General features: G+C 42.8%; 1 protein-coding gene across 5 annotated transcripts in view; it reads right to left on the reverse strand.

The window, feature by feature from the left end:
- MTHFD1L (methylenetetrahydrofolate dehydrogenase (NADP+ dependent) 1 like) overlaps positions 1 to 20,961 on the reverse strand; it is a 233,799-nt gene that overhangs the window by 76,283 nt on the left and 136,555 nt on the right. For all 5 annotated transcript variants that reach the window (XM_074990392.1, XM_074990388.1, XM_074990391.1 and 2 more), the window contains 3 exons: positions 17,735 to 17,776; positions 15,232 to 15,332; positions 14,019 to 14,196 (listed from right to left, as the gene is read on the reverse strand). In XM_074990392.1, the coding sequence (XP_074846493.1) occupies positions 14,019 to 14,196; positions 15,232 to 15,332; positions 17,735 to 17,776 (321 nt within the window). The remainder of the gene's footprint in view (positions 1 to 14,018; positions 14,197 to 15,231; positions 15,333 to 17,734; positions 17,777 to 20,961) is intronic.

A 20,961-nucleotide genomic window follows, 5' to 3' on the forward strand; every position in this document is an offset into this window, starting at 1 on the left:
ATACGTTGAATGAATCAAGTTAATAATTTTGGATGGGATGCCATGGTGTTGCAGCCATTTCCACCAAGTGTCTCTATCAACATTGCAAAGGCTTTTTCAAAGTCTATGAAGATTATGTACAGGGGCGAGTTCCACTTGAGCAACTGATCTCTAATCACTCAGAGTTGCTATTTGTCCAGTAAGGATCTCTCGCTTCAGAAGGTGGCTTGCTCTTCCATGAGCTGTCTTCATTTTCTCCAAGAGAATCCTACTGAACAATATGAATGCCAGGATAGAGAAAGCAACAGCTGCATTCAAGAATCAGTTCCATATGGCATTCACAAATAATATCTGTGAAGATGAAACTGCAGATCTTCAACACAAATGTGAAGAGTGTACTCTTGTATGAACGCAAGACCTGACATATTAAAAAGTTTTCAAATCACAAGCTACAGACATTCATAAACAGATCCTGAGATACATTCCTTTACATCAAATTACAAGACCATCACAAATGAGGAGCTTTGGAACAGAGCAAGACAAGAACCAACTGACAATGAAATCAAGAGAAGAAAGTGGGGATGGCTAGGCCACACTTTCAATGAATCATCATCCAGCACAGTCCATCAAGCTCTCACATGGAACCCGCAAGGAAAATGCAAAAGAGGAAGACCTTGGACAACCTGGAGACGGTCTAATGGGACTGAAGGACAACAACTGGGGTACTCCTGCAGCCAGCTAGAAGTTTCGTCCCAAGACAGAGTGAAGTGGAAGCGACTTGTAGATGACCTATGCTCCACGGGGAGTACAAGGGTTTAGTAATTATTACATTTATTACTCATATCAACTGCATAACAGGAACATAAGGTGCCTTGCCACCAACTATTAGGATAAACTGAATATAAATGAGCGCTCTCAGTATTGTCCAAAACCCTTCCCCCATAAAAGACTGGTAAAATGGGGTCTAATGAAAACCACACCACTGGATATCTTTTGAACATGAAAAGTACATGGGTACTGCATTTTAATTGCATGGGATCATGTCACTTTCCTGACTTCAGGCTAACAGATTCCAACCAGAGCAGTAAAATCTAATGAAGATTGGATATAATGCATCATAAATATTATGGATGCAATTCCTGTCAACACTAAACTGAACGGAATACTTCATCTTGCATGTGGCATAGACAGCCATCATGAGACTAAAGTTCTCCCATGACCATTACTATACTTTTCTGTCATCTGCAATTGTAAACAGAGGAAAAAAGTGCAAAACATCTCTGTTTACTGTCTTTTGGGTACTTTTTGGATGCAGCCAAGTACTTGAAGCCACAGCATAAGAAAACATTCCACTGCCTACTGTCAATAAGCTGACTGTCAGAGAACAGAAAGCCTCCCGTTGCCTCTGTCTGGTTTTTAACATTTTTAAAGAAGCAGACTGTTAGTCACAATAAACTGCTCAAAAGCCAGAGCTGTTCATTTAGCATCAGACCGCATTTTCTTCAAAATACTGCAGACTATTTTTCCAGCAACAGGCCACTCCAAGACAATTCTTGTACTGATTCTGCCAGTGACCATATTTATAATCCCTAAACAAAGGGCCTGCTCCTGCCAGGTGCTGGCTACCACCAACTGATTGCTTTAATCAGGGCAGAGGGTGTTTCCTTTTGCTCTAAAATTTACAAGATTGAGTCCAAGCCTACCTGTGGAGCTGTAGGAGATAAACCAGTATACTGCTTTACAAGAATTTAGAATACTCCTCCAACTCCCATTTAAACTACATTTGGATAATGAAACTGCTCCAATTTTTGAACATTTGGCCAGGCAGAAACATAAAATCACACAAATGTGTGAGAGCGCAAATAGGAAGAATTTTTACACACGTTGTTTTCAATGGGGGCAGGGGGCTGTCACAAGACATGTACACACCAACGGGAAGGCCAATTGGCCGTGGGCTTCCATACATGCCTGAGCCTATTTCAGCAGCTGAGGCCAACCTGGATGTGCACAGCCTTTTTACAGCTAAAATCAAGTTTTATCTTAGCAGGAACAAGCCAGGAACTCTCACACACGCTTTGCTGAGTTTGAGGGGCACTGTACTGTGTGTAGAAGTCCTTTGTTTATCTGAAACTAATCTTTTAAGCTGTGCCCCTTTTGGAGGGGGCATGTTAATGAAGCACTTTGGAAGACGCTAATGAGGAGCTGACATGAATATGCAGGGACTCATTAGCATAATGGCATCTGCGCGATTCGTAAGTGCCGCTTTCGGAATGCACGCCGTCGTGTACACAGGGGCCTTTCAAAAGGATCCCCCTGACTTCAAAAGCCCCTTCTTCCTATCTGGTGTTTGTCCCAAGATACAGTGAAGTGAAGGAGACTTGTATATGACCTATGCTCCACATGGAGTACAAGGGTTTAGGAGTTATTACATTTATTACTCGTATTGACTGCACCAAAGGATTTTGTCAGCCTAACCTTTTGTTGCTCCTATTCAGAATTCAGAACTAAAAGTTTTCCTCCATGACTCAAACAATTTAATTTAATTTCACGAACTATCTTCTAAATAGAAACCACAAGCTACAGTGTGTGATGAATACACTAAATTCAATTAAAACGACAAACAACAGTATTTATCAAGAATGAAGCTCTACTAACTGATGTCACTTTTTATTTGTTTACCACAGCAGCAAGCAGGAAGTCTATATAATATTTATTAAAAATTCATGATTCTTCTTGTATTTGTCTTCTAAGATAGGTGTCATTACTTTCTCAGCTAATGATTTTTATTACAATCCTACATCTTTAATAGGGTCATTGAGTATCATTGGCAAACATCTAGCCATTCACAGAAACAATGACAGCTGAAACATTTTTTCATAACAAAGGCTATAAACTTTACCAGTTAGAATTAACTGAGGCCATCAAAGAGAAATATTGTAGTTTCTTGTTTCTCTTCCATACTTATACGATTCCTCAAAATTCAGTCAGACAGAATTTTATAAGTGGAGAGGACTAGTCAAAAGAAAATGCATGCACACATCCTAAATTGTAAGAACACAAATATTCTACTAGTATTGAATAAGTGACACCAAATCTGAGAGGAGATACTGAGTGTGCGTTATTAGGAGAACTCCAAGAGGGAAGCAACATCTTAAGCAGCAATAATGTGTAATAATAGTAAAGAGATGCTCTGACAATTCAACAGAAGTTGAGATCATTCAGCATATTGCTGTATAGGAGCCAATTATTTTAAAAACAACAACATTTATAGGGCTAGATCCTGTAACTGATGGGTATAGGGATCCACTTTTATCAGGCTAAGTTATAATAATCACAGTATGATTCAAAGAAATCCTACATCTCATTACCTTTGCCAGTGAGGTAGGCTTGGAAATTTTCCCAATGACTACTAACTAGCCCAAGGATTAGCCAAGGCTTCTATGTGCCCTCTGTCCCCCGACTAAGTCACTCCAGAGCTATGTTTCTGTACTGGTGTTCCAGGCTCCTTTGAAATGCCAGACCCCTGTGCAACTAGTTGTCCCCTTTGCCCTGCTTTCCCCTGCTTTCCAGCAGGCCTGTCCGTGCAGAAGAAAGGGTAGAAGAACTGCAGCTCTCTTACAATAGCCTTGTGACCCCCTCATCCCAACTCCTTTTTGGATCAGGACCTCTACAATTACACCACCATCAAATTTCAGATTTAAATAGCTGAAATAATGAAATTTACTATTTTTAAAAATCATATGACTGTGAAATTGACTAACATGGTCCATGAATTCGGTAGCGCTCTACTTATGTAATGGATTTCATTCTAACATTCTAACTCTATTTAGAAGTGTAATTTACAATGACTCTCATTCACAATAGACACCCCCATCCTGGCTCTACTCAATGACTCCCCTCTTTCCACTTGCTTTCTTACAACAGCAGGTCATGGGCAATATTTTTCCTGAGTTGTCTTCAGTGTGCTTCCCCTTTTCTTTCTTTCTCCTTCTACTCCCCTTGCACTGTTCTCTCTTACATATATTTTCTTCTTATTTGTCACCTTCTATCTTCTCACTAAAATCCCCATGCTCACACCTTTCAATATTGTATCTTTTATCTTATTAGTCTCTCACCAATCCACATTCTCACCCAATCACTTCCATTTACTCACATGTAATGCCTGGACATTTTACCAGATACCAATGAGCCAGAGGTCAAACCCACTATCCCAAGATGAAAGGTTAGAGGAAATGGGGGTGTGGGCTCATATATGGCACAGCTCTGTATGGCCTTGCACACTGCAGGAAAGCATTATCCCTCCCCTCCACAACCAGCACCATTCCCTGTCTCTGCCTCCCCCGCTCCCATTGCCATAATTCAGCCAATCGCAGCAATGGGGGGCATGCGTGTGAGCCAGATCTGGCCACAGCTTGCCAGATTGGGCCCATGAGGCTTGGGGCTCCTCCACACTCCAGTGGCATGGTCTGGACAGTGATGGTGCTCCAGTCATGGTGCCTCCCCACCTGGTTGGAGTACCAGCACTGGCTTGCGCCCGTGCAAGGAACATGAGGGGAGGATTCAGGCTGTGAGCCATAAGTTCCATAGCCCTGCCTCATCAATCTTCACTTCCGGGAGCTTGGCAAACCTAGGAGCAGCAGCCAAAGCACTGGAGTTATTTGAATTAGATTTAACAGCACTGCATGATTCATACTAGCATCATGTTTGACAGGCTCTCTTCACAAGTGTAAGGGATAAAGATTTTGGGATATTTTGCCTTTAAGAAAGTTTATATTTTGACTCAACTGATGGCACTCACCCATGGAAGCCTTCTAACTACCTCTATTGGTATGTCCATGCTGCTGAGCCATCATTTCTTCTTAAAACTTGTTTAAAGTTTATGAACTATACATTTGTTGTAGGCCAGTTGTCTTTTGGTAATACATTGGGTGGTTTATTGTTCTGTGATGAGAACAGCAACCTGGATTTGTTATATGGCTTGCATTTTCACAAAAATTCTTCAAATAACCTAGAGCTTGGGATTGATGCTTTCTAACTTATTCATGCACCGAAAAGATAATAAATAAATAATCTCTCAACTAAATGAAAGAATCCTTATACATCCCTCTGATTTCACATGAAGAACATTGCTAAGCAAAAACACATGGCAATCATATGGCTGCTGGTGTCGTGGGGTGATAGAGTGCCATGCTAAAATAATAGCTGATTGCATATTTAAGCTTTTATTTCTTAGTGTTTCTCCCCTGAACTTTAATAAATATGTTTTTTATTTCATCTGTATATTCTGGTTCCAGAAGTTCTGAGGTTGACCAGATGACTCCCAACCTAGCATACCCTTTCTCTGTTGGCATAGGATAGGATTTTGTTTTTAATTTGTGGAAAAGCTCATATCTAATTGAGTTAAACATTCCATGAAACAACACCTAAGCCTGTGGCCTTGGAGATTTATTTTCATCTCCCCAACATTCAAACCCCAGCTGGGTCTAAAAATTGCTTGATGCAAAGAATGGGAAAAATATTTAATAAAAACAAACATAAAATTACCGTGCTGTCAAGACCTACTCAAAAAAATCCAGAAACGGATGGGAACAAAGAATTTATAATTTCAGAACTTTTGATGCACTGGCAAAACACCTCCAGATTCAGACTGAACCAAACTCTCTCGGGAGGAGTGAATACAGCAGTGTGGAAATCGTCTTTAAAAAAAAAAAAGAAAAAAAAAGAAAAAAAAGGCTATATTGAGAGATGGTTCTTTGATCAAACGGGTGGAAGAGAAAGCAGGGTGGCCTGAGTTTCAAAGTGAGTGGAAAATTGTCATGAGTCAGGGGTTCAGAGGTGTTTCAGCATAGGGACAGATTGTGTATTATTATTAATTTCTATTGTAGTAGCATCAGCAAGGTTTGCTGCCTCATTGGTATGATATAAAATATGTCCCTGTTCCCCACAGCCTAGGACTTAGACAAATGGAAACAAGACAATACAGACAAATGGGAGGACTCAGTGACCTTAGAATGTGATGGTTTTACTAGCAGGGTTGTCACAGAAGATATTGAAAAAGAGTGCTCTTTCTTCCTTAGCTCTCACTGCACGGCCCCAGCGATCCTTTTCCCTTCTCTTTTCAGAATGAAAAAACCAAGACTATTTTAACACTAAAGGTAAGCATTAAGAGTGCTTCATTCTGTGCCGTCTGTACTGTGTATGCCTAGTTCCAGCTCCTTTAACATACTTTCAGAACAGGAGCCCATAAACCTAACACTTTCAATAACAATTGTGTTTTCTCCCATCTTCCTGCTTATGCTGCTCTAGGTCAATGGTTTTCAACCTGTTTACATTTGCGGACCTTTAAACTATTTCATACGGCCCTGTGGATTCCTTTGTAAATCTTAGGCAGAGTGTGCAGACCCCCAGTGGTCCTTGGACCACAGGCCAAAAGCCACTGGCTTTTGCCCTCCCCTTCCCATTTCCTTTCCTATCAACTTTAAATTTACAGGCTATTTTCTCCCCCACCATCCAATTACTCATTCTTATTCTCTACCCCTTTCTGAGGCTACTAGGTGCAAACTGAAGATGAGCCAAAGAATCCCGAGCTGCTACCTTGAGTCTTTGCAATGTCTGATGCTTTACTCAGCTTCTCCCTTGTGACAGCATCAGCTCTCCTTCCCTTGAAATTAGGTAGGCAGAACTGGTGCCAACATGCACACTGAGCAGCCACAGGAGCATAAGAGAACTAGAACAGACAAACTCTTGGCCCACTTTAAACACCACTGCTGAACTTGCTGATGGCTTATGCTCATTATGGCTGTGTCTACCGTAGCAAGTTTTTTGGAAAAGCCAGTCCTTTTGCAAAGAAACCCACAGAGCCTCTACACACAAGGTGAACTCTTTTGATCTGAAATCAAAACAATGCAGCCCTTTTCTGGAGGCCCTGTTCCTCTCTCAGATGAGGAAGATTGCCTATTTCCAAAAGACTCTTTGGGAAAAAGCACGTGTAGACGCTCTGCAGGTCCTTCTTTGAAAGAGCAGTCCTCATGGAGCTGGATTTTCCAATCCCTGGCCCATTCTTTCAGAAGAGCAGGGGCTCTATGGACATACTCTATCAAAAGAGCGGATCGGCTTTTTTTGCATGGATGTGATCTTTTGAAAGAAGCTTTTTCTGAAGATCTCTTCTGGAAGAAAGTCTTTTGAAGGATTGCTGTAGTGTGGACACAACCCATGACGGGTGGACCTTTTGCCTGATTTTTCAATAGAATGGCCCTGATTCTGACGAAGCTGTCCTGTGCTCTGAACATCCAGCACACTGGAAAAGTTGTAAAATGCCATTGTGACTGACCTGACACTGCAACGTGGCAATATTTGTGACACTGAAGTCATGCTGACACAGGGAGTTGACAAAAATACTGGCAACACAGTAATCTGGAAAAGCGGAAATGCCAAAGAATCCCTTTCCCTTCCTTTGCCTGTGATTTCTCCCCAATTTAGTTTTCTTTTGTAGCGTAAGTTAGGTAACTTGGCTTCCTTACCACAGCTGCCAATTCATCATGTTTAAGAGACCCTGGTAAATGCCTGTGACTGACAGGATGTGCAGATTTTTTTACACCAGTTACCTCTCCCCTATCTCCTCACAGTGCTTTCTTACCTATTGTTCCATAAGTCCGTTAATGCTAAGAAAGAGAGTTCAGTGCAACCACAGAGAGCCTTATTCCTGAATCTTCTATACAGTCAAAACAAAGGGATAGTAGGAGAAGCTACATACTTCACAGGGCTTACACTAGTGCAGCAAGTTACCTCTAGTTTGGTTTTGTTTTAGAAAATGAGACCTTTAACCATTGAAGCCAGAAACATTGTGGAATGAGATGCACATACTTCTATTCCCTTCTCTTCTCCCCTCCTCACCCTGGTTATCTAAGCATATGTTAATAGATCAGTCAGTTTATTCTGAGTAATAGCTTTCTGCTGTAATATGACTCATACGTCAAGAAAAGTGAACCCAGAAAGGAAGTCTACACTGATAAGAATTGAAATTCTGATATTTTCCATATGTGAAAAATACATTTAAACCCCCCCCCCCATACAACGAAGTACAGATTACTTTGTAAAGAGTTCAGAAGGTATTTGCAGCTAAACTCCTCATTCTTCAACTACCAAAAAATATTCAACAAGGAAAACCATTCAAACAATAAAATTAGATGGCTTAGTGCACACAGCAAGACCAAACTCCATCTTTTTTACAATCATATGTTAATAAAATATTTCTTACAACTACTGCTAATAGTATTTAAACTAAGTTATAGCTCTTCAAAGCCTATCATATAAAATCTCAGCTTTTCTTTTCTGACTATTTTGCCCCCATTTTTTAAAAAAAGTTTTCCATGTGTAAGTTTTGATATTAAAAGCACTTAACACATGCACTCCATACACATTTAATATGACAGGCCCTCCGGGAAACTTTCTGTAGGCTGTTCCTTGTCCTGGACACTAGGCACGTTGATGTTCACATTTCTCCCTGACTTGTTCAGAATCAATACACAGGTACTCTTCACATCACACTCCAAACAGGTTTGAAATTTATCTTTCTTTCCTAGTACTTATTTACTTGTTCATACAAGCTGTTGAAAAAGTATTTTATATGGTACTAAATGCCAGCTAAACCTAAATCTTTAAAAAAATAATTATTGAGAAGAAAAATCATATTTAATGTAGTTTGTTTTATAATCAGGAATAACTTGTTAGTCTAAATTATTTCACACATAGACATTACAACATATAAACTGAGATACAACAGGGTAACTCTGATTTTAAATTCCTAGCACAATTTGACCATGTGTGACATTATACCAGTTCACCTTGAAAATATTTCTTGATTTTTGCATATACTAAGCCGTTTTCAAAACACATGAAACCAGAATTGTCTTAAAAGACCAAATTGGAAACTTGATGTGAAGCAACACAAATTTAGACATGCTGCTTGAAAAAATCCAGAGGAATAAAGTTCAGCTGATTTTAAGTATTTGCCTAATTTGAAACACAAAAAACAATGTACTACAATAAACCCTTGAAATACGTGGCTTCAAGTTGCGCATAACTCGCTTTAATGCGAGTTAAGCACAATTTGAAGCTGCCCTGCGGCTGTCAGCCTGCCTTCCCCCACCTGTGTGGCTGGGGGAAGGCAGGTAGAAACAGTCAGGAAACTGATCAGCCCTGGTGAGCTGGTCAGTTTCCTTGCTCCAAGGAGTGGACCTGGGCTAAGAGCCAAGCTGCCCCTGGTTCCTGGCTCCCCTCCACTGCTGGAGCCAACAAACTGACCAAGGCTGCTACCTTGGTCAGATTCACAGCTCTGCAAGGGGAGGGGAGCTGGGAGCCAGGCTGTTGCAGGACCAGGAAAACTTACCATCTCCCCCGACTTGCACAAAAATTTGAGTTATGTGGGGGCTGCAGGAACGCAACCCCTGCATAACTTGAGGGTTTACTGTACAACCTTTTGTTTTACTACATAAATAAGGGAAATCAAAAAAAGGATCTAATAATCAGATTTAAAGTTTTGTTTTACCCAGTTCTGGGCAACATTTAGAACACAATATTAAATGCAGAAAAGCTCTCCCAAAATAACCTGACATGTTGGGAGTGGCTACGACTTTGTGCCTATCTGAAAGTAACTGAGGCCAGTGGAAGTAAATTCAATGAACATCAACAGATTAAGTGGATAAAGACTGAATCTGGAGGAATAAGAGATGAATAAAGAGGTTTCTGCCATATGCTCGCTCACTCCCTGCTTGCTCACTTGGTAACCCTGTTGGCCATCCCCTGGAATTCACAGATGATTGTCTCATAAAATGAGAGCTAGTTATCACTCGTGGATCTGCAGTGGCTAATGAGATTGATTTTGTACCCAAAGATCTTCTCACAAATGGGACAGACATTTCTAAATGGAATAGGCAGATGTGGATTGCTGAGGTGGGCTGCAGCATGTTCTTTTCCCTTTGTTTCTCTGTTGAAGCTCTGAATACATGATGGCTTTAAGGGTGCCTTTGGAGAGTTTTTTTTTTTTTTCTTTTTCTTCTTGCCTACCCCTGTCTGTGGGTTCTTGGTAACATCCCCCGCCTCCAATAAAAACAAAACAAAAAAACAGAAGACTCACTGAATTTGGCAATCGCTGCAAAGGACTGGAACAGGAACAAAGATTCAACTACTGTCACATCTCTGTCCCTTCGCTACAAGATTGAGGCAGAAGGTGAAAATATACCCTATATTATCCTGCTTTTATTCTTCCCATACCTCCAGTTCTCTTGATTTTCATACCACATTCATGTTGCTGGGCCAGTTGTCATGAGGACCCTGTTCTCTTGCCCAGCAGAGGCATTCAGTGCTCATTACTGGTGCACTAAAATTACCCACTATGCCCTGTGTTCAGATAACCTATTTTTATTCCACTAAGAAGCTTATAAAGTTGCTCATCGGCCATTTACAGGTGCTTGTCCTCTCAGAGATCTCTGTGGATAAGTGACAGTGGAGAGAAAAGTAGCAAGGTAAGTTTTTTTTGTTAGTTTTTAAAGTGCTTTTTTGTTTTGGTAGCAAGATAAGATGCCAAAAGCAAGGAGGAGATAGAGGAGGTGATGCAGGGAGGAGGATGTGTGTGTCAGGGAAACAAACACAAACAGTAGAGGCAGAGACTCAAGAAAAATGAGTCAGAAACAGTCCTCTTCCTGCCTCTGACATCAGAAATAATGTCCACCGGTCAGAAATTGGGGAGAAATGAAGCACTATGGCTTCTTCAAGCAATGTGAACAGAAATTAAAAAAAAAATTTTTTTGGTTGAAAACCAACCCCCCTTTACTTATTTATTTATTTTGTATTTTTTCAGATCAGCCCCTGAGAAAAAGAATTGTTCAATTATGCATTGAGTTCTAAGAATGAACAAGCCAAAAACTGGACAAAACTGGAAGAAACACTTAAAGCTAATTAAGACTGTCTGACACTTCCCATTATAAGACATCATTTTCAGTTGCTCACAACCCTGCCAAATGTCAACCATTATGGATTAAATTTCCTATGCTGGGTGTCTGTTACAGGCTGATGTTTTAGATTTTGCCATTTGCAAGAATTAATTTAGTGAAAATAAATTAGTTTGGCTTATGTCAAATTCTTATAAATATTTTCTTGATACGATCTGGCACCTTCATCTATTGAAACAGGAATTAAAATTTGGCAGTGTTGGGAGACGAGTCAGACAGTTGCATTTTGCTGTTCCCATGAAAATCCAACCAGACTTGGTCAAGTTGTAAGCTACTGAAAACCATTATTTGTACAAGGTCAGGCTTGTTAGCACAATTCTTGGTAATATGATTCTGTAAAACATTCTGGCTGTACTGAGTTTGTTCCATCCTGGAACTGTTGGGCCAAGCAAGAGTTTGCCTGCCATTCCTCCTCCTGACAACCTGGAGTGCTGGAACTTTGCAGACAAGGAAACTGAAGCAGAGTGAAAATAAAAAAAACAATCAAGTAGCACTTTAAAAACTACCATAATAATTTATTAAGTGATGAGCTTCGTGGGACAGACCCACTTCTTCAGACCATAGCCATACCAGAACAGACTCAATATTTAAGGCACAGAAAACCAAAAATAGTAATCAAGGTTGACAAATCAGAAAAATATTATCAAGGTGAGCAAATCAGAGAGCAGAGGGGCAGAAGGGGGAGGGGGAGTCAAGAATTAGATTAAACCAAATATGCAAACGAGCCCTTATAATGATCCAGAAAATTCCCATCCTGGTTCAAACCACGTGTTAATGTGTCGAATTTGAATATAAAAGAGAGTTCAGCAGCCTCTCTTTCAAGAGTGTTGTGAAAATTCCTTTTCAGTAAGACGCAAACTTTTAAGTCAGTAACAGAATGGCCCACTGCATTAAAATGCTGGCTGACCGGTTTGTGGATCAGGAGTGTTATGTCTGTTTTGTGCCCATTAACTCTTTGTCTAAGAGAGTTTGAAGTCTGTCCAATATACAAAGCATCTGGGCATTGTTGGCACATGATGGCATATATGATGTTAGCTGAGGAACATGAGAATGTGCCCGTGATTCTGTGAATAACCTGGTTAGGTCCAGTGATGGTATCCCCAGAATAGATATGTGGACAAAGCTGGCAGCAGGCTTTGTTGTAAGGAAAAGTTCTAGGACTGGTGTTCCTGTGGAATAGACTATGGTGGTGGGCGAGAATCCTCATGAGGTTGGGAGGTTGTCTGTAGGAGAGAACAGGCCTGTCACCTAGGGCCTTCTGGAGTGTGGCATCCTGGATAGGTTGTAGGTGATGACTAGTGGTGTTCTGTTCTTGGCCTTTTTGGGCCTATCTTGGAGTAGCTGGTCTCTGACTATTTGTCTGGCCCTGTTGATCTGTTTTTTTATTTCTCTTGGTGGGTAATTCAGCCTTGATTACTCCATGCGAGAGACACATTTCCTGGACACTACAGTACAAATCAAGGATGGCCTGATGGGTACCACACTGTAGCAGAAACCTGCTGATTGCTATACTTACCTACACACTCTAGCTTCCATCCTGCGCACATAACTACAGCCATTGTTTACAGTCAAGCCCTTAGGTACAATCGCATTTGCTCTGATCCTACTGACAAAGACCAAAAACTACAAGATCTTTACCAAATATTCATAAACCTGAATTACCCACCAGGAGAAATAAAAAAACAAATCGACAGGGCCAGACGAATACCCAGAGACCAGCTACTCCAAGATAAGCCCAAAAAAGCCAAGAACAGAACACCACTGGTCATTACCTACAACCCCCAAATCAACCACTGCAACAAATTATTAAAGACCTACAACCTATCCAGGATGCCACACTCCAGAAGGCCCTAGGTGACAGGCCTGTTCTCTCCTACAGACAACCTCCCAACCTCATGAGGATTCTCACCCATCACCACAGTCTATACCGCAGGAACACCAGTCCTGGAACTTTTCCTTACAACAAAGCCCACTGCCAGCTTTGTCCACATACCCATTCTGCAGATACCATCACTGGACCTAACCAGGTTATTCACAGAATCACAGGCACATTCTCATGTTCCTCAACTAACATCATATATATTGAACTTTCTTTTATATTCAAATTCGACAAATTAACACATGGTTTGAACCGGGATGGGAATTTTCTGGGTCATTATAGGGGCTCGTTTGCATACTTGGCTTAATCTAATTCTTGACTCCCCCTCCCCCTTCTGCTCCTCTACTCTCTGATTTGCTCACCTTGATATTATTTTTCTGATTTGTCAACCTTGATTACTGTTTTTGGTTCTCTATGCCTTAAATATTGAGTCTGTTCTGGTATGGCTATGGTCTAAAGAAGTGGGTCTGTCCCATGAAAGCTCATCACTTAATAAATTATTTTGTTAGTCTTTAAAGTGCTACTTGACTGCTTTTTTGTTTTGATTGTATATGGACTAGCCCAGTTTTCTCACTCTCTCTGTTACAATGAAGCACAGTGAGTGTAAGTAAAAGGTAGAGATGGGAATACAACCTAAGGCCTGAGAAAGCAATACTCTAGTGAGTCACAGATGAATGCATTTCAAATTGGATTACATTAAGAAAATGATCAGAGAGGTAGCCATGTTAGTCTGTATTTTCAAGAACAACAAGAAGTCCTGTGACACCTTATAGACTAACAGATATTTAGGAGCATAAGCTTTCATGGACAAAGACCTGCTTCATCAAATGCATGAGACATTAAGAAAATGAAATTTCATTTGAATGCCATCACTGGGGATATTTAAAGCTAAATGAGACAAAGCACTAGTAAATATGCTGTTGTGCAGTGAGAATCCTGTACTGCCAGAAGTTCTCACCATTTGACGGTTAGTAACCTTTTTTTTTTTTTTAAATCTGCAATGTCTGGGATTTTATTAAGCCACGCAAGGATTTTTTCATAACTGGAGTCTAAAAGGAATACTAAGTAGATTTGTTGCAACATCCTCTTTTTTCTGCATCTGAAACTATTGCAACACTGTTCTCTGTTTTCTTTCTTTTTAATTGTCTTACCTCCAAGTTATACAGATATTTGAAGCTGATTTCCTGACGGGCAGCTTTTCTCACAGCCTGAGCCAATTCCACAGCTCCTCTACCTCCAGCTGACCAGTGATTGCAGGGCACTGCATCAAATGCTCCAGCCTGTTTTGCAATGTCACAGACTAAATCAACTTCAGCATGGGAGTCAGTTCTGCCAACAAACATTTTTAAGTCATTATTTTATTTCATTTACTCTGACACAGTCTTATTGTTAAACCATATACTGTAGTTACAGTTGTGAAACAAGTTAGTTAAGGAAATCTTATAATTATTAAATGTTTATAAAAACCCAACTGTATTTTAAGTACAGTTTGAATCTCTCTAGTCCAACACCCTGGGGACCTGACTGGTGCTGAAAGAGAAAATTTGCCAAACCACGGGAGGTCAATTCTTTCTAGCAGCATTAACACCATTTCCACTACATACTGGACTCTGAGAAAACATTTAGATGTAAATTAGAGCTGAACAACAGCACAGAACACTGAGAGCCAGGACTGGTGGCTGTAAACAACCTTTATGGGACCATAGGAAACTTGGCCACAACCATGATAAGTGGATACCCGACTAATAAAAATCATGCCAGACGAGGGATGCTGCTAGATGAGAGAGTGCCAAACTAGAGAGCTTCTACCTGTACATTGAAATAGCAACGCTTCATTTAAATAAGTATTACAGACCCCAACAATAACATTCTATGTTTATATGACTTGAAAACATCTAAAAAGGGAAGTTCAGGGGCATTAAAAACCTTTATATTCCTTGGAATGTATAAAACATCTGATTAATTTTCTCTTTTAATAAACTCCTTTCTACAAGTCACATTTTTTTCTCTTTTGCCTTTAAAATGACTCTCTTCTTGACCCGACTGATGGATTTAAACAACAAATGCAAAGGAAAGCGCTTTCTATGAAACACCAGAAATTAAATTAATCTTCTGAACTTCAAAAATTGTTCAGGACTGAATATGCATATTTAATTATATCGCAGCACCAGTAGAATCCTTGGAGTTCTTTTAAGTGGTATATGAAGTTAATATTGATTCCACTTTTTTGATTTCACCCATCTTTGAGTGGTAATATATTCAATATGCTATATGAGGAGAGGGCTTAAGTGATTACACCTAATGCAAAGCCAATTAACTTGATCTTTGGGTCTACTAGTGTGAGTAAAGGATGGGTTGACTTACTTAAAGACATTCAGAGCAACCACAACAGGAACGCCAAAGAGTTGAGCAATCTGAATTTGCTTCTGTAGATTACAGCATCCATCAGCTACCAGTTGGAGATTCTACAAAATTAAACAAACCCCACAGAAATGGGAACATGTCTCACATCTTTTTTTGTCAAAGAAATTCGCAGAAATTACAACAACCACGATTAATTACAATTATTTTGCTATTTACAATGGACTTGAGACAAAATACGTTTAAGTACCCTAGTTTCAGTAGCAGCAGCAGCCACATTTATAGAACTGAGCAGGGTCCAGATCTTTTACATTGGAGCATCCTGCCAGATTGTTCCCTTCTGGGACACAAACAAGACAGAGCTGTTGCCAATCGGCTGCGAATCAATAAACAAGAAAACATCTGGGGGATGGTTGACATTGGCAATGGCGTGAACAGCTGCCAGTCCCACCCCGCCCCCACTCCCTCTCCACACACACGACTCCATCTAAAGGAAAGATGCAGTAATACTATCATTAAGACATTTGCTGCTGAAGGACTGGTGCTCTCTCACTGGTTCTTCCGTGGATCCTTTGTCAGCACATATCCAGGCCCACAGAGGACAAAAGGCAGGAAGAGATTACCTAACCATCTCTTTCTCCTTCCAAGCTCAAATGAAAGGAGAGTTCACTCAAATCAAAATCATTCGTATGATGCCACTCGTCAACCTTAAAAACCTTAAGGGATGGAGAATCCGCCACCTCTCTAGGCAACGCATTCCAATGCTTCACCATCCGCCTAGTGAAGTAGTTTTTCCTAATATCTAACCTACACCTCCAACTTCAGACCATTACTTCTTGTTCTACCATCTGACACCACTGAGAACAGTTTCTCACCCTCCTTTTTAGAGCTCCCCTTCAGGAAGTTGAAGGCTGCTATTAAATCTCCTCTAAGTCTTCTCTTCTGCAAACTAAACAAGCCCAAATCTCTCAGCCTATCCTCATAGGTCTTGTGCTCCAGACCATCAATCATTTTTGTTGCCCTTCGCTGAACCTGCTCCAGTAAATCCACCTCCTTTTTATACTGGGGGGCCCAAAACTAGACACAATATTCCAGATGTGGCCTCACCAGTGCCGAATAAAGAGGAATAACTACTTCTCTAGATCTGCTTGAAATGCTCCTCCTAATGCACCCTAGTATGCCGTTAGCCTTCTTGGCCACAAGGTCACACTGTTTACTCATATCCAACCTTTCATCCACCATAACCCCTAGGTCCCTTTCCATCATACTGCTGCTGAGCCAGTCGGTCCCCAGCCTGTAACAATGGTTGGGATTCTTCAAAGATATCTAACATTAGGAAATGGCTTCTTCAGTCTGAACACTACCATTGCAATCATACTTGGACAGGTGTCAGCAAATGGCAGCTCTGGAGCAGCATATGTGGCTATTTAAGGAGCTGTTTGGGGCTCTGGGCACTGTTACTGCTGACTCCTCTTGCAGCTCACTGTCCTGCCGCCACTGAAATAATGGAACTAAATTTAATTGGTTTAACAGCTGGCAGGTGGGATCTGGCTGTTAAACCAATTAAATTTAGTTCCATTATTTCAGGGTGGCAGGGTAGGGAGCTACCCACACTGCAGGTGGGAGAAGTGAGCAGGAGGGCTGGGGGGAGGGGTGCCTGAGTCTGCCCCTGATGGAGCTGTGCAGCCCCACTGAGGAGGAGGAGATGATGGAGGAGCAGTGACAGTGTGTGCAACTGCAGGCACTGGTTGGCAGGTTTAGGGCTGAGAGGGGTTAATCCTGGGGATGGGAGGAGCAAGTGTGAGGGATGGGGGTAAAGCTTGGTGATAGGGTGTGGATTTGGGGGCTGAGAGATGGGTAAAGCCTGGAGATGGGCAGCAGGTGTCTGGCCCAAGGGGGGGTAGAGCCTCGAAATGTCTGGGGGTTGTGGGGAGTTGATGTTAATATGGCTCTTAAGCAGGAGGGCACGTATCCACAGGCACAGCATTTCTCTTGTCCTCATTTGCTCTCCAATTCAGGGGTGAAAGTAACCAAACTTTCTAACTGGTACAAATCATTGTGTGTGCGCTGTTCTTAAAGTATGGGTGATAAAAAGTACCGTTTAACGTTGTTTACTAAGGACTGTCTCGTATTCACGTGCATTGCGGCTCTTGAAGTACTGATTTTGTAACTGAATTTGGAAAAAAAATGGCTCCTCACTACTTTGGTTGCAGACCCCTATATTAGAATATTACACCAAATCTACACAACCCAGTAAATAGATTCTCTTCCCCTTTGAAGGTATTTTTCATGTTTATTTTTCAATTGTATCATAAAATCTCACTCACAAAGCGCTGGTTGCATCTATAGCTGGCATTTCTGAATCTGTGAAACTCGCCACTCTCCTCCTCCTTTACCGTTTGAAAAGTAACTGACAACTATGCATCAGATTATGGTTTTACACTTTTTCAAACCAAAGCTTTCTAAAAAACACCACAGGATTAAGTTTTACAATAACGGCTCTTACCTCTTCTGTATATTCTTTCTTAAGAGGGGCACCAGCAGTTACCTGAAATCATAAGCAAGTAAAATTAATAATCATCCAATAGTGCTACTCACCAGCATGCCTGGTCCAGAGTACAACTTTAAAAAAACAAAAAAAACCTCTGTATTGCAAAACATCACGCACATTGACAATACTAAGCCGTAAGACCACCACCTTTCTTCCCAGCAACAAAAGCCCAGCACAAGCGCACATCATAGCCTAAGAGACAGTTACAACTATATGAAGAGAATGGCAAAATTTATCATTTTCCCTAGATAGAAAGGTAAGAATAGAGAAGTTACTCACCGTAGTAACGATGGTTCTTCGAGATGTGTCCCTGTGGGTGCTCCACAATAGGTGTCGGGCTCGCCCAGCGCCGCAGATTGGAAATCTTCCAGCAGTTTCTCCTGGATCGCGCATGCGCCGGCACGCGCCGCTCCCTTGCACGTCCCTGGCCGCGTGCGCGATCCGGTCCCTGCCAGTTCCTTGACCAACCGCCTCGGATGCTCCTGAAAGAGACTAAACAGAGATCCGAAGCGGGGAGGATGGGCGGGTGGTAGAGCACCCACGGGGACACATCTTGAACAACCATCGTTACTACGGTGAGTAACTTCTCTTTCTTCATCTAGTGTCCCTGTGGGTGCTCCACAATAGGTGACTACCCAGCAGTAACCCAAGAAAGGAGGTGGGCAATCGGTTTATGTGCAGCTTGCCCTCAAAAGGACTGCTGTCGACAGACGGGTATCCTCTTGGAATACCCGATGTAGGGCATAATGCTTGGCGAAGGTGTCGTAGGATGACCAGGCTGCCGCTCTACAGATGTCTTTCAACGCGATGCCCTTGAAGAAGGCTGTTAACGCTGCCACCGCCCTGGTGGAGTGAGCCCTAGGCGGGGCCAGCAAAGGAGTCTTTCGAAGCTCGTCGCACATTTTTATACAGGACACAATGTGCTTTGAAATTCTCTGTGAAGAGAGGCCTTCCCCTTTTGACCTGGGAGCGAGAAACACTAGAAGCCTGTCCATTTTCCGGAAGGATTTAGTTCTGTCTATGTAGAAGGCCAACACCCTCCTCACATCCAGGAGGTGCAGGCGTGCCTCTTTACTGGAGCTGTGAGGCTTCGGGTAAAACGAGGGTAAAACTAGTGGTTCGTTAAGATGGAACTCTGAAGAAACTTTTGGAACAAAGGCTGGGTGCAGCCGTAAGGTTACCGCCTCCTTTGAGAATACTGTGCAGGGCGGCGTTGCCATAACTGCTGTGAGCTCACTCACCCTGCGAGCTGACGTAACTGCAAGGAGGAAGGTTGTTTTTATCGTAAGGAGACGTAGGGGAACTGTGGCTAATGGTTCAAAAGGTGGACCTGTGAGCGTGCTGAGCACCAAGTCCAGGTTCCACGATGGTGGAAGCGGTTTCTGAGTGGGGTACAGGTTTACCAACCCCTTCAAGAACCTGGTACCGATAGGATGGGCAAATACCGTGGACCCCTCCTCTGTATGCCGAAAGGCTGATACAGCGGCGAGGTGGACTTTTAATGAGGATAAGGAAAGTCCGCCCCTCTTGAGGTCCAATAAGTATTCTAGTATTATTGGTATAGGAATGTCAAGGGGAACTAACTGCTTGGCGGAACACCAGGCTGTGAATCGAGTCCATTTCTGCTCATAAGTCTTCCTGGTGGAGGTCCTTCGGCTACTTTCCAGGACTTGTTGTACTCCCTCTGTGCATGTACTTTCTAGGGAGCTGAGACATGGATTAGCCATGCTTGTAGGCGCAGACTCTGAGGGTTCGGGTGCACTATGGACCCCTGGGCCTGCGTGAGTAGGTCCGGCGCCACCGGTAGAGGGAGCGGTGGGCGGTCCGACATGTGTAGAAGCAAGGGAAACCATTGCTGACGATCCCACGTTGGGACAACTAGTATCATGCGAGCTCTCTCCCTTCTGGCCTTCTGCAAGACCTTGTGGATAAGTGCTGTGTGTGGGGGGGGGAGGGGGAACGTGTAAAGTAGGGGGCCCTTCCATGGAATCATGAATGCGTCCCCCAGGGACCCCCGCCCCAGTCCTGCCCTGGAGCAGTACTGGGGACACTTCTTGTTGTGCTGGGTGGCAAACAGATCGATCTGGGGAAACCCCCATGTATGAAAGATCGGTCATAGCAGATCGGAGAGGATCTGCCATTCGTGCATGAGTGCGAAGCGCCTGCTCAGCTGATCTGCTTTCACGTTGTGAGCGCCCGGCAAGTACGAGGCTTTCAACGTTATGTTGCTGGCAATGCACCAGTTCCACAGTCGGACTGCTTCTGCACATAGGGCACGGGATCGGGCTCCTCCTTGTCGATTTATGTAAAACATAGTGGAGGTATTGTCTGTATTGATCCCGACTACTTTGCCATATATGTGGTCTCGGAAATGCTTGCAGGCGTTGAACACTGCTCTGAGCTCCAGTATGTTTCTGTGCAGTGACTGTTCCGCAGGGGACCATAGCCCTTGCGTCACCTTGTCGCCGATGTGCGCTCCCCACCCTATGTGGGAGGCGTCAGTAGTAAGAAAAATAGAAATTTGTGGTTGGTGAAAGGGCACCCCTGCTAGCAAGTTCTTGGGGTTTACCCACCACGCCAGGGATCTGCGTACCTCTGTCGTGGGCGACACCACCCCGTAAACAGTGTGGGATGCCGGTTTGTAGACGCTCGCCAGCCAATGCTGCAGGCTTCGCATGTGCAATCTGGCGTTCTGTACCACAAATGTTGCTGCCGCCATATGGCCCAGCAGCTGTAAGCACGTTAAGACCGGCACCGTGGGGCTGTACGTAACGACTTGCACCAGCGAACTGATGGCGCGAAAGCGGGCGTCAGGTAGGTACACCCTTGCTGTGATAGAGTTTAAGCATGCCCCTGTGAACTCTATGTCCTGTGTGGGGTAGGTCTTTGACTTCGCGAGGTTGATGACTAGGCCCAGCGAAGAAAACGTGTCCGCTGTGACGCGTATCACGCGTAGGACCTTTGCCTTCGAGGCCCCTTTCAATAGGCAGTCGTCCAGGTATGGAAATATGAATACCCCCTGTCTGTGCAGGTAGGCTGACACCACTGCCAAGGTTTTGGTAAAGACCCTGGGGGCTGAGGAGAGGCCGAACGGAAAAACCCTGTACTGGAAGCGTTCCTTGCCGACCATGAAGCGGAGGAAGCGCCTGTGTGCCGGGTGGATCGTTATATGAAAGTAAGCA

This window comes from Carettochelys insculpta, chromosome 3 (assembly GCF_033958435.1).
Source record: "Carettochelys insculpta isolate YL-2023 chromosome 3, ASM3395843v1, whole genome shotgun sequence".
Lineage (NCBI taxonomy): Eukaryota > Metazoa > Chordata > Testudines > Carettochelyidae > Carettochelys > Carettochelys insculpta.